The sequence below is a fragment of the Ornithorhynchus anatinus genome, chromosome 2 (assembly GCF_004115215.2).
Source record: "Ornithorhynchus anatinus isolate Pmale09 chromosome 2, mOrnAna1.pri.v4, whole genome shotgun sequence".
NCBI classification, from domain to species: Eukaryota; Metazoa; Chordata; class Mammalia; order Monotremata; family Ornithorhynchidae; genus Ornithorhynchus; species Ornithorhynchus anatinus.
Window position 1 is genome coordinate 148904666 of NC_041729.1, and position 12708 is coordinate 148917373.

Sequence of the window (12708 nt, forward strand, 5' to 3'; positions counted from 1 at the left end):
TTATTGTATACTGTGAAACTATAGAAACATCTCCTGACATTTTTCAAGTCAACTGAGGTGTCTAAGTGATATCACTCTTGGTTTCCCTTATGATTAGGAACAAAATATCAGGAATATGCTCCCCCTTGGGCTTGAAAGAGTTAAAGGTTTTAAACCTTAGTAAAAACAACATTTGTTCCTTTTCTGAGAATTTTCTTGAAGCATGCACTAAAATTGAGGTCTTCAGTGCCCGGATGAATTTGCTTGGTAAGTATTTTTGTCATTCTAACATTTCAAGCACTGCGGAGTAGCAGTTCCATTTATGTAATTGTAAAATTCAGATTTGATGGCTGAAAATTTGAAAATGTTTATGTAATTATGGAAGAGCGCCACTTAGGAGTAGGATTTAATTCCTGTTTGGCAGGTGAGGTAACCGAGGCAATGAGAAGTTGTGACCTGCCCAAAGTCAAACGGCAGGCATGTGGCAGAGTGGGGATTAGAACCCAAGTCCTCTGATTTGTGCTCTTGCTGCTAAGCCACGCTTTTTCTCTAACTGGGACAATGCAGAGAACGTTTCCTCATTTTACAAGATGAGATAACTGATGCGCAGAGAAGTTGTGTGTTGCCCAAGGTCACACAGCAGACAAGTGGTAGAGCTGAGATTAGAACCCAGGTCCTCAAAAAAAAGTTAATTGGCATGCCAGCTCACTCCTCTAAATGTTGGCATGTGTCATGGCAAGCAGCATGTGTAATGGATAGAGCCCGGGCCTGGGAGTCTGAGGGCATGGGTTCTAACCCCAGCTCTGCCACTTCTCTTCTTTTTATTGTTGGGCAAGTGACGTCGGGGCACTTCTCTGTGCCTCCATTACCTCATCTGTAAAATGGGGTTGAGACTGTGAGCCCTACATGGGACAGGGACTGTGTCCAACCCGATTTGTTGTATCCACCCCACGCTTAGTAATAATAATGTTATTTGTTAAGTGCTTTCTATGTGCAGAGCACTGTTCTAAGTGCTGAGATAGCTACAGGGTAATTAGGTTGCCCCACATGAGGCTCACAGTCCTCATCCCCATTTTCCAGGTGAGATAATTGAGGCACAGAGAAGTGAAGTGACTTGCCCACGGTCACACAGCTGCCAAGTGACAGAGGTGGGATTCAAACCCATGACCTCTGACTCCCAAGCCCGTGCTCTTTGCACTGAGCCACGCTGCTTCCCATACAGTACAGCGCCTGGCATATAGTAAGTGCTTAACAAATACCAACATTATTGTTATTGTTATATGAGTTGATGCAGGCCTCACTATTGCAAATTACTGCATGTATGTCCTTAAGATGTTCCTTCAATTTGACCATGCCTTCGATATAATTTTTAGGAATTCCATATAAGCCTCATTCTACTGAAACTTCACCATCCATTATATGTAATTCTTACAACTTAAAGTAAAAGAACAAATAAAACTTCAGTGTGTTGGCCAAATAAAGGTCTTAATATTTGTCATCTTGAGGGGAGAAATTGCTAGGCAAAGGTTTGAACAACAGTTTAAACAAATTTGACTTGTTAAAGGGAAATGAAATAGTTGCAGAAAAATTTTGTTAGCTAAAGGTATCATTTCAATTTAGGTTTTGGTTATTTCCACTAGATTGTTAGCTCCTTGAGGGGAGAAGGCTATCGTACTCATTCAACTCTATTGTTCTCATTCAGTTCCTCAGTACAGTGCTCTTCCACCGTAACTGCCCCCAAATACCCCTGATTGGTCAAATGATTGATTCACCTAGTAACTGTGTCTATTACTGCATCTAATGAAGTCAGTTGAGAAGCGTTGCGAAATGTTCTTTTCATTCCATTTCCTTTGTAGTTGCTGTGCCTTGCCTGCCCTGCAGCATAACAAGTTTAAAATTATCACAAAACAAATTTACATGCATTCCAGAAGCAATTCTCCGCCTTCCACAGTAAGTTCATAGTTTCATAAATATTAATATCAGAGGATTCGGAAATGAAAATTTTCCAACTGAGTTATTTGTTTCACTTGTGAAATGTACTTTGAACATTTAAATACATTTAGGATGTATTGCTCTAGTATATAATCTTACTGGAGGAGTTAAAGATAGAGAGGACAACTGTGATTTTAAACAGTTTGACAGATTTCAGTTTTTCTTTGTGCAGAACACTGAAAATTGTGCAGTCTTCAATTGCAAATTATTCCTTTACAAATATCAATTCCTTGGATATTTTAGAATCATTTCTGAGCATTTGTGGGGGAAAAAGACCTGCTTTACCTGGTCTTAAATATTTTAAAATTTGGGATATTTACTGAACTGTGTTTTCTGTGATGATCACCCTACTGATCCCAGCTCTGCCACTTGTCAGCTTTGTGACTGTGGGCAAGTCACTTAACTTCTCTGTGCCTCAGTGACCTCAACTGTAAAATGGGGATTAAGACTGTGAGCCTCACGTGGGACAACCTGATTACCCCAGCGTTTAGAACAGTGCCCTGCACATAGTAAGCGCTGAACAAATACCAACATTATTATTATTATTATTATTATTATTAAATGTTAGGTTTGTGAGAAGGAACTATAACCTTCCTTAGGGCAAAGTGTATGGTAATTTCTTTATACCTGTACCCTGTAACCCTAATTCTATATATATATATATTGAGAACTATTCTCCCTTCCAGAAGATTCTGCGTTGTAATTTAGTGGAAAACAACTTTAATCTTCTATTAATCATCATTTGAAGCACTTTTTTTTCTGGTTTGCAGGAGAAAATAGTACCTTGAATAGCGGTGGTACTATTGCCTGTTTTTATCTCTCCAGTGAACTCTTTCTGGAGTAGGAAAAGCCATACTGCAAAATGACCACCCTAGTACCTCTCCCCATGGTACTCTGTGGCTAATAATATCCCCTGCCATTTCCCCTTCCAGTAATATTGTCTGTCTAGACAATAAACTCCTTGTGGACAGAGACTGTGTCCACCTACTCTACTGTGCTTTCCCAAGCTCTTGGTACGAAGGTCTGCACACAGAAGAGGTTAAGAAATCCCATTATCTGACTGACTTCTGTCCATCTCCATCTTCTTAACGATGTTAACTCATTGTGGGCAGCAAACCTGTCTACTAACTCTTATATTGTACTCTCCCAAGTGCTTAGGACAGTGCTCGGCAAACAGTAAGTGCTCAGTAAATGTGACTGACTGATGTTGTATGCCATCTTGAGCTGTGTGCAGGGAGAGGAATAAATCTTCACATCCACACCGGTATTCGTTTATTTAATCATTTTTATTGATCGCTTATTGTGTGCAGAGCACTGTACTAAGCACTTGGGATAGTATAATATAACAATAAGCAAAGACAGTCCCTGCCCACAGTGAGCTTACAGTCTAGAGCATGAACTTACGGTCTAGAAGGTATCTATAAGGAGTCATAAATCAGCATTTTCTTCATCTTCACAGGACACACGAGTTCAAATGCATCCTAAATGAAGTGTCAAATCAAGCAAAGGGGATTATGGGAGCTATGAAATTATCTCCCCCAGTAACAGGAAACTCTTCTCCATTTATTCATTCATTCAGTCGTATTTATTGAGCCCTTACTGGGTGCAGATCATTTATTGAGTACTTACTGGGTACTAAGTGCTTGGAAGGTACAATTCAGCAATAATTCTCCACCTGCACACCATAAAAAATTCACTGTGGCTCTGTGGTGGGAAGACAGAGCTAAGGTCATTTGGTAGAGCAAAGACATTACTGAAACTCTGTGTCTTCCTCTCTGCATTCCATTCTGCAGCAAACTGGGTCGTAATTCCTTTTTGGAGCCAATGGTCAGCTGGGGCGGGTGGGTGGTGTTTTCAGTTATTTACCAGAGACTCAGACTTCTGAAAGGAGTGTGATTCCCTCCTTTATTTGACGTAAATTGTGAGTGTGCTTCATTTTTTAATGGTATTTGTTCAGCGCTTACTATGTTAAACACTGTTCTTAGCACTGGGAGTTAATTAGGTTGGATAAATTCCTCTCTGCATGGGCCTCACAGAGGTCATGGGTTCGAATCCTGGCTCGGTCACTTGTCAGCTGTGTGACTTTGGGCAAGTCACTTAACGTCTCGGTGCCTCAGTTACCTCATCTGTAAAATGGGGATGCAGACTGTGAGCCCCACGTGGGACAACCTGATTCCCCTGTGTCTACCCCAGCGCTTAGAACAGTGCTCGGCACATAGTAAGCGCTTAACAAATACCAACATTATTATTATTAATTAGGAGAGAGACCGGGTATTTAATCCCCATTTTACAGTTGAGGAAACTGAGGCACAGGAAAGTTAAATGACTTGCCTGAGGTCACACTGCAAACAGTTAACAGAGCTGGAATTATAGTTCAGATCTTCTGACTCCCAGGCCTGTGCTCTTTCCATCACGCTATGCTGCTTTCAACATCAAGTGTTCTTTCTGGTTAAAAGTCCAGAGGAAAATTTCATTTGTCAATTGTCCTAGCCTAGATTAAAAACAACAATAACAACAACAACAAAAAACTAGAAGTTGAAGTCCAAATAATGAAATAACAGTGAGTCATCATTAATAAATGAGTGTTGCCAATTCTGAGGCTGACCTAAAAGCCCTCTCCTTCCTTGCAAAATTTCTACTTTTCTGAAGAAATCTCAAGAGTATATTGCTCATGGTTGTTCCGGTCATGCCTCACAGCCATTACACAAAAGAATTTCCTGAGGAGCCATACTCTGGCTGCTAACTTTTAAAAGAAAAAAAATATCACCGATGGCAGAGATGGAATTACATCCGTCCTTAGAAACATTATGTCTTTTACTCGTATATGTTAGATAATAGCGCTTCAAACAGTGTCTGGCTCAGAGTAAATACTTAACAAATACCATCATTATTATTAGCCACATGATAGATTTGTTTTGCTTGGTAAGTGGGTGAATTGAAAGTATATGATGGCAAAATAAGAAATGTCTTTTTATCCTATGAGAAGCAAAGGTTAAAATAGCCCTTCTTATATGTTCCTTAGTGGAAAAGATTGTACCCTTTATGGTTCGAGGCCCCAAAACAGAGCACAATGCATTCATTAAAATACAGGATGCTGAGGGATTCTTTCATTTTTAAGTAGCTTATAATGGCTTAGTCATCCTTCTGGATGCAGGATAAAATTATCTAAGTGTACTTTCTTCCCCCGCCATTACTGCCATTGTAGTTGACATGGGTGGGGTCGGTTTCAAAAAGGTCAGGCGTAAAATAACATTTCATCTTCTTTTGCCTGAGTAGGCTCACACTCATAATCTTCATGCTCAGAATTCAGTCTCAGAAGACTCCCAGTAATAGCAAAGAAACTAAAATTACATGAAGAAAAAGTGGGTGGGACATTTAGAAGAAAGAAGAGGAAGTAAACCAACAAATGTTATTTTTAAAAATAACTTTTTTTAAAAAAAACAACACTTGCATTTGTAATCCCACGTCATTCTTCCCGAATTGTTTATTCAGCAAGTGAAGTATCTAAACAGACTCTTCTGTGACATTAATTTTGTTTTTTACACTCTGCTTGTTTATATATCTTTCCTGGCTAAATCTACCTACTTTCCATCTGCCTTCACCCTCTCCTTGGGCCCCTTTTTTTTTTCCCATTTCCAAACTATCACTAATTCTTGCCTCATCGTATAAATTTTTTTTGTTTCAAAATCCAATGGTTTACAGTTATTCTTGCCTACACTTTTTATTTGTACAGGAGACCATGCTTTAATTTGATTTTTGCATATTTTTAGTTTGCGTTCATTAGATTTGAGCAGCAATGAAATACATACTCTACCTGGACCCGTAAACTGGAAATCTTTAAACCTAAGAGAGCTGTTGCTTAATTATAATCAAATCAGCATCTTAGATTTGAGTGAAAAAGCATCTGCATGGTCAAGACTGGAGAAATTGCACCTCTCCCATAATAAATTGAAGGAGGTAAAAAAGAGTAATTCTATTTTAATTTTCAGGCAACATCTTTATAGCAATATACTCCCATTTCTAAATCTTCTGGTATTTCATCAGTTGGACTTGTGCTTTGAAGATTGGCATTGTAATTCAGCCTGCTGTATAATTTATTTATATTAATGTTTGACTCCCCTTCTAGATTGTAAATTCATTGTGGGCAGGGAATAGTTCTGTGATATTGTTATATTGTACTTTCCCAAGCTGTTAGTACAGTGCTCTGCACACAAATGCGATTGACTGACAGAGAGTACTCTCTCACTGTTGAGCATTTTTTGTGTCTTTAATCTGTGGTGTTTCCTCCTTTTAGAAATTTTGTTCAATTGTTTCAACAGAGTAAATAGACTTTTGTGAAAATGCCTTACATGGGGATGAAGAAAGTTAGAATTGTATTAACTCCATCTACGTAGTATAAAGAGGTAGTATTTGGGGAGTTCATATAGAAAAGTGGAAGCAAAGTTTAAGTTTCATTGATAAGAAATTGATGAGAAATTGATGAGAAGCAGCGTGGCTCAGTGGAAAGAGCACGGGCTTTGGAGTCAGAGGTCATGAGTTCGAATCCCGGCTCGAATCCCGGCTCGAATCCCGGCTCGAATCCCGGCTCGGCCACCTGTCAGCTGTGTGACTGTGGGCAAGTCGCTTAACTTCTCTGGGTCTCAGTTCCCTCATCTGTAAAATGGGGATGAAGACTGTGAGCCCCACGTGGGACTCCCTGATTCCCCTGTGTCTACCCCAGCGCTTAGACCAGTGCTCTGCACATAGTAAGCGCTTAACAAATACACCAACAAGAAATATGGGAAACATTTAAAAATACACTGGGTGCAGTGATTTTAGTGATATAATACGCCAGGGGTCCTTAGTTCAAAACAAGCTCTTCAGTGGTGAAATTGATATCTGCACTGCTATTGGGCTGGTTCTGGTGTTGCTAGCATACATGAGGAGTGTGGAAGATGGCTCTTTATGGTCATGAGATCTGAAAGATTTTCACTAATTGCGTGTAGCACTACTGTGGCTATCTGGAGGTGTCTCCCCTGTCCCTATTTGTTCCTGAATTGTACTTCCCAAGCACTTAGTACAGTGCTCTGCACACAGTGAGAGCTCAATAAATATGATTGAATGAATAGTCATTTAGGGGTAACTCATTTAGGAGTGGCTTAGTTCCTACAAATGCGGGGACCATGGTCTGGATTCAGACAGATTGGACCCAAGTCCAATAGTTCATTTATTAATTGAGAAACCTAGTAATATGCAAAAAAAACAGTCACCATGACAACTTAGAAAATGTTTAGGAATAAAACAGAATAAAGCTTAAAAGAGAAAGTTGAGGATAATTCGGGATTAGGAAGAATAATAATCAGCAGATGTGCCCGGAACTTAGTCCTATGAAATCACAGTAAGAGAGTGTGTACATTGGAAGGTAATCTTATTTTCAGATTCTTAATTTTCGAGTACTTAGGTTACTGTGAGTGCTGAAACATAATGAGATATGGAAACTTGGAGAAGCTCAGAGGAGAGCAATAAAAATATTTATTTTAATAGTTGAAAACAGACCAAACTTAAAAGGCTAAAAAAAATTGGAGCATTTTAGCTTGAGGAAGGAAAGGCTGAGGAAAAGTGAATAATAATCTTCGAGCATATGGAGGGATAAGAAAAATGTATGGGGAATTTAGATTTGCCAATTTTACTGAGATTCCTAACCAACAGAATGGATTTGAAAAGGTCTTCAGGCACTCTGTTGTTAGACGAGCAGCAGCAAAGAAGCAGTGTGGCCTAATAGAAAGAGCTAAGACCTGGGTTCTAAAGAACTTTCTGCTCTAAAGCTTGGGGATAGTGTTTGGAGTCACCAAATATCATTTTGGAAGCGCTTTTTAAAAAATGTCCAAAGTTCTTAGAAATTCTAAGTGTCTTGTATCTACTCCAGCACTTGGAACAGTGCTTGACACATAGTAAGCGCAAAACAAATGTAATAATAATAACAATATTGATAGCATGTTCTAAAGTGGTAGTGAAAATAGTTGGATTATTTCTCAACAACTTTCTACTACATTGTAGATCTGATGACTATTTATGTTGATGATAATGACAATATCTCTGACTTGTGGAAAAGTTTTATCTTCTTTTTTTTTTTTCATGTAATAAAGATTCCCCCTGAGATTGGCTTCCTAGAAAATTTAACATCTCTTGATGTAAGCTACAATTTGGACTTAAGGTCTTTTCCCAATGAAATGGGGAAACTGTCCAAAATCTGGGACCTTCCTTTGGATGAACTGCGCCTTAATTTTGACTTTAAACATATAGGATGCAAGGCAAAAGACATTATAAGGTCAGATCATTTTCTTAATAATTATTGTTGATGTTTTGCTAGAAGTTATTTTGTCCCATTTTCTCAAAAGAAAGTATGATTTTGAATTTGCTTTCCAAACATCACAATATTGAACATGAGTACTGATCTTACAGTTAGTGCCAAAATGCAAAATGCCAACTGAACAGGTCACTTAATATGGTTTTCTGGACATGCCATCATTTGAACAGAGCATAGAATAAGTGCCTCGTTTAGTGTTAAGTATTTTCCCCTCATAATTCTAATTCCCTTCCTTACTTTCCTAAAAATTCTCCACCTGGATGTCATTTACCACTTACATGTCTCTAAATTCTCCCAGTTTTCCATCCATAATATTGAAAGAACTGTGCATTTCTCTCCGACTCTTGACCTCCTACGTGAAATGCTGTAACCCCTCCTTAACTGATCCCCCCGCCTCAGAGTTCTCTCTCTTCAGCCTATCGTACACACTGCCGCACATGTCTTCTTTTTAAAGCTCTCAAATATCCCGACCGGATTATTGTGTCAGCCTTCTCTCTGATCTCCCTTCCTCCTGTCTCTCCCCACTCCATTCTATTCTTCATTCCGCTGCCCAGATCATCTTCCCGCAGAAACACTCTGGGCATGTCACTCCCCTCATCAAAACCCTCCAGCGGTTACCTATCAACCTTCGCATGAAACAAAAACTCCTCACTCTTGGCTTCAAGGCTCTCCATCACCTTGCCCCCTCCTACCTCACCTCCCTTCTCTCTTTCTACTGCCCACCCCGTAGGCTCCGCTCCTCTGCCGCTCACCTCCTCACCGTCCCCCACTGGCGCCTGTCCCGCCGTCAATCCCTGGCCCACGTCCTCCCACTGTCCTGGAACGCCCTCCCTCCTCACCTCTGCCAAACTAACTCTCTTCCCCTCTTCAAAGCCCTACTGAAAGCTCACCTCCTCCAGAAAGCCTTCCCAGACTGAGCCACCCCTTTCCCTCTGCTCCCCTCCCCCTCCCCCTCAGCACTGCTCATTTGTATATATTATTTATCACCCTAATGATTTTGTTAATGAGGTGTATATCTCCTTGATTCTGTTTATCTTGATGATGTTGTCTTGTTTTGTTCTGTTTTGCTTTGCTGTGCATCTCCCCCATGTAGACTGTGAGCCCGTCATTGGGCAGGGGTTGTCTCTGTCTGTTGCCAAAATGTACATTCCAAGCTCTTTATACAGTGCTCTGCACATCGTAAGTGCTCAATAAGTACTATTGAATGAATGAATGAAAGCGACATTCAGAGCACACCACTCCCATCATCACCAGCCTCCGATAGCTTTCTGTCCTCTTTACCTGCAAGAATGACTCCTAGCTGTTGCTTTTACCCTCATCATGCCATCTCCCTCATAGTGTTCACTGTCCCCTAAACCTCGGTTTGTGCTCTCTGCTTCTCCCACACTAACCATGCCAGCCCAGGCTTTTCCCCTGCCTAGACTTCATTCTTCCTCTAAAAAGTCACATACTCAAGCAGCATGGCTTAGTGGATAGAACAAAGGCCTGAGAGTCGAAAGGACCTGGTTCTGATTACAGCTCTGCTGCCTGTCTGCTTTGTGACCGTGAACACTTCACTTCTCCGTGCTTGTTACCTCATCTGGAAAACGGGGATTAAGTCTGTGAGCCCCATGTGGGGCAGGGGCTGTGTCCAACCCGATTGCCTTGTATCTTCCCCAGCGCTTAGTACAGCACCTGGCACAGAGTAAGCACTTAACAAATACCACAACTTTTATTACGATTCTTAACATCCCTTATCCTCATGCTACTCCATTAGCCACATTAGCCCTCGTGTTGATAAGTGTTTATTTGTTTTGTATTTACTCTTCTGCTCATTTCACTTTGGGCCCATCTATCTCCCCCTTCAGATCGTAAGCCCAGTGAAGGGAGGAGCTGCACCTTTATGTTCCCTAGTGCCTAGTAGGGTGCTCAGTTCAAAGAGGTATTCAATAAGTGCTACTGGTGATGAGGATCATGATGAAGGAATGTTGTAGAATCTCTGTTCCTGGATAGATTTTTCTAAAGAACAGGCTTTCTTATGCTATGAAGGGATTGATCGATCAATCAATCAGGTTGATGGATCAATCAATCAGTGGTGTTTATTGAGCACTTAGTTTGTGCATGGCACTGTACCAGGCACTTGTCAGTTGCCTAGAGGCAGAAAGCTAGCCCAGATCAAGCAGTGGTAATTATTGAGCACTTACTGTCTGTAGAGCACTGTACTAAGCACTTGGGAGAGTGCAGTATAAATTGTACTGAGAGATTCTATGCTATATTGGAGATTTGAAATAGATACTTAAATGCATTTCATTAAGAATTAAGACAGTGTTTTGGCTGCAGACAGGAAATTTCAGCATAACAGATAGTCTTTGTGTGACCACAATGTGGTTTGGACTAAGCATCTCACTTTGGTCTTTTCAGGCAAAAACACATCCTTGAGTGAATTGCACTTAGGTGGCATTTTATTCAAGAAAGAAGGGAATATGTATTCTCTCTCTGTCTCTCTCACTCACTCACTCACTCACACACACACCCATACCCACACGAGAGGCACAACTAATAAATTATATTGAAAATACTCCAAAACACCACTATTTTGATTCTATTGTTTTTGGAATGCCAGGTTTCTTCAACAGCGGTTAAAGAAGGCCGTACCCTACAATCGAATGAAACTTATGATTGTGGGAAATACCGGAAGTGGCAAAACGACACTATTACAGCAGCTAATGAAAAGCAAGCGATCGGACCCAGGCATTCAAAATGCTACAGTTGGCATAGACGTAAAGGATTGGTCTATCCAGATCAGAGGAAAAGGGAGGAAAGCTCTGGTTCTCAATGTCTGGGATTTTGCAGGTATCTGCCCCAGATGATTTGAATAACTCAGCAGTCATAATGCAGCATATTATCCTTTGTATTTTTTTGCAGCTCCACTTTATTCCCATAACAAAGTTGTTAAAAAAAAAGGAATGAAGAAATCTTAATAATTCAAACAATACTAATAATAATAATAATTATGTACTCACCTTGTGTCAATCTGGGTGCCAAATGCTGCATTGGAACGAGAAAATGAGAATGGACACAACTCCTGTCCCACAAGGGGCTCACAGCTCCAAGGGAAGAGGAATTTATTCCCAGTTTACAGGAAAGGAAACTAAGGCACAGATGGGTTCAGTAACTTGCCCAAGGTCAGAAGACAGGCAAATGGCATAGCCTGCACTTAAGCCCAAGTCTCTTGATTCCTTGTTCTTGCTCTTTCCAGTAGGCCACAGAAAGATTATTTATTGCCTGAAAGACTTTTTACGAGAAGGCAGGCTTTCAGGAGCAGGCTTTCCAGGAGAAGCTGGTCTAGTGTAAAGAGCACAGGCCTGGGAGTCAGAGGACTCTAGTCCCTACTCTGCCACTTGTCTGCTGTGTGACCTTGGGCAAGGCACTTAACTTTTCTGTGCCTCATTTAATTCCACGGTAAATTGGAGATAAAGATCGTGAGCCTTATGTGGGACAGGGTCTGTGTCCAACCCAATGATCTTGTAGCTTATATCTATCCTAGCACTTAGTACAGTGTCTGACACCTAGTACATGCTTAGCAAATACCAATTTTTTTTTTAAAAAAGCCTAGAATTTGATAGAGCTCTCTTCTTTAGGACAAGAGGAGTTCTACAGCACTCATCCTCATTTTATGACTCAGAGAGCTTTGTATCTTGCTGTTTATGATCTCAGCAAAGGAGAAGCAGAAGTGGATGCTATGAAGCCATGGCTCTTCAATATAAAGGTATCCAGTTTCACTACAGAAATTGAAATACGCCAGATAGATGGGTTTTAAATTTGAGCAAATCTATCCTTAATTAAAGTATGGCAATTTCTCTTTCTCATTTTTCAAATCCTTGCGTTTCATAAACATGCTGAAAGTAGAAAAGATCAGCATGATTTGGTCTCTGGATCTTTAGATTTTCCTGAACCGCCCAGTGAACAGTCATGATTAACTCTTCTTAAAATAATAAGGTGCTCTAAAGAGCACATAAAAAAATTCTAGCCCCTGTATTATATCTGTTAATATGGGCCCTATTTTTTCATCCAAATATCTTAAGTATTGGCACTTATCTAATAGTAGTCCTAAAATAATAATTATTTTTTATTTTAGGCTTAAAATGTAAACCTACATTTGAATTCTGAAGCCTCAATTATTAAAATACTAATTGATCTAAGTAGCTTTTGTTATTATTTGAGAATGACGACTTCAGATACTGTAAGCAGTACTTGTAGATTAACTCTTTTTGAAACAAGGACGTTTTCAGATTTTAAACAATGTAACATTATTAAGATTACCTTGAAGCAGACTGAGGGGGGATGAGACAAAAAGGAGTTGGAAGACCATTTTTTTAGGTTTGCAAATTTGACTCTTCTATCATTTTTAA

At 40.0% G+C, this 12708-nt stretch overlaps 1 protein-coding gene across 1 annotated transcript in view; it reads left to right on the forward strand.

Moving 5' to 3' along the window:
* Positions 1 to 12708, forward strand: part of LRRK2 (leucine rich repeat kinase 2) — a 149997-nt gene that overhangs the window by 77007 nt on the left and 60282 nt on the right. The window contains exons 25-30 of the mRNA XM_029047252.1: positions 98 to 246; positions 1836 to 1929; positions 5742 to 5928; positions 8097 to 8278; positions 10920 to 11149; positions 11938 to 12065. Of these exons, the coding sequence (XP_028903085.1) occupies positions 98 to 246; positions 1836 to 1929; positions 5742 to 5928; positions 8097 to 8278; positions 10920 to 11149; positions 11938 to 12065 (970 nt within the window). The remainder of the gene's footprint in view (positions 1 to 97; positions 247 to 1835; positions 1930 to 5741; positions 5929 to 8096; positions 8279 to 10919; positions 11150 to 11937; positions 12066 to 12708) is intronic.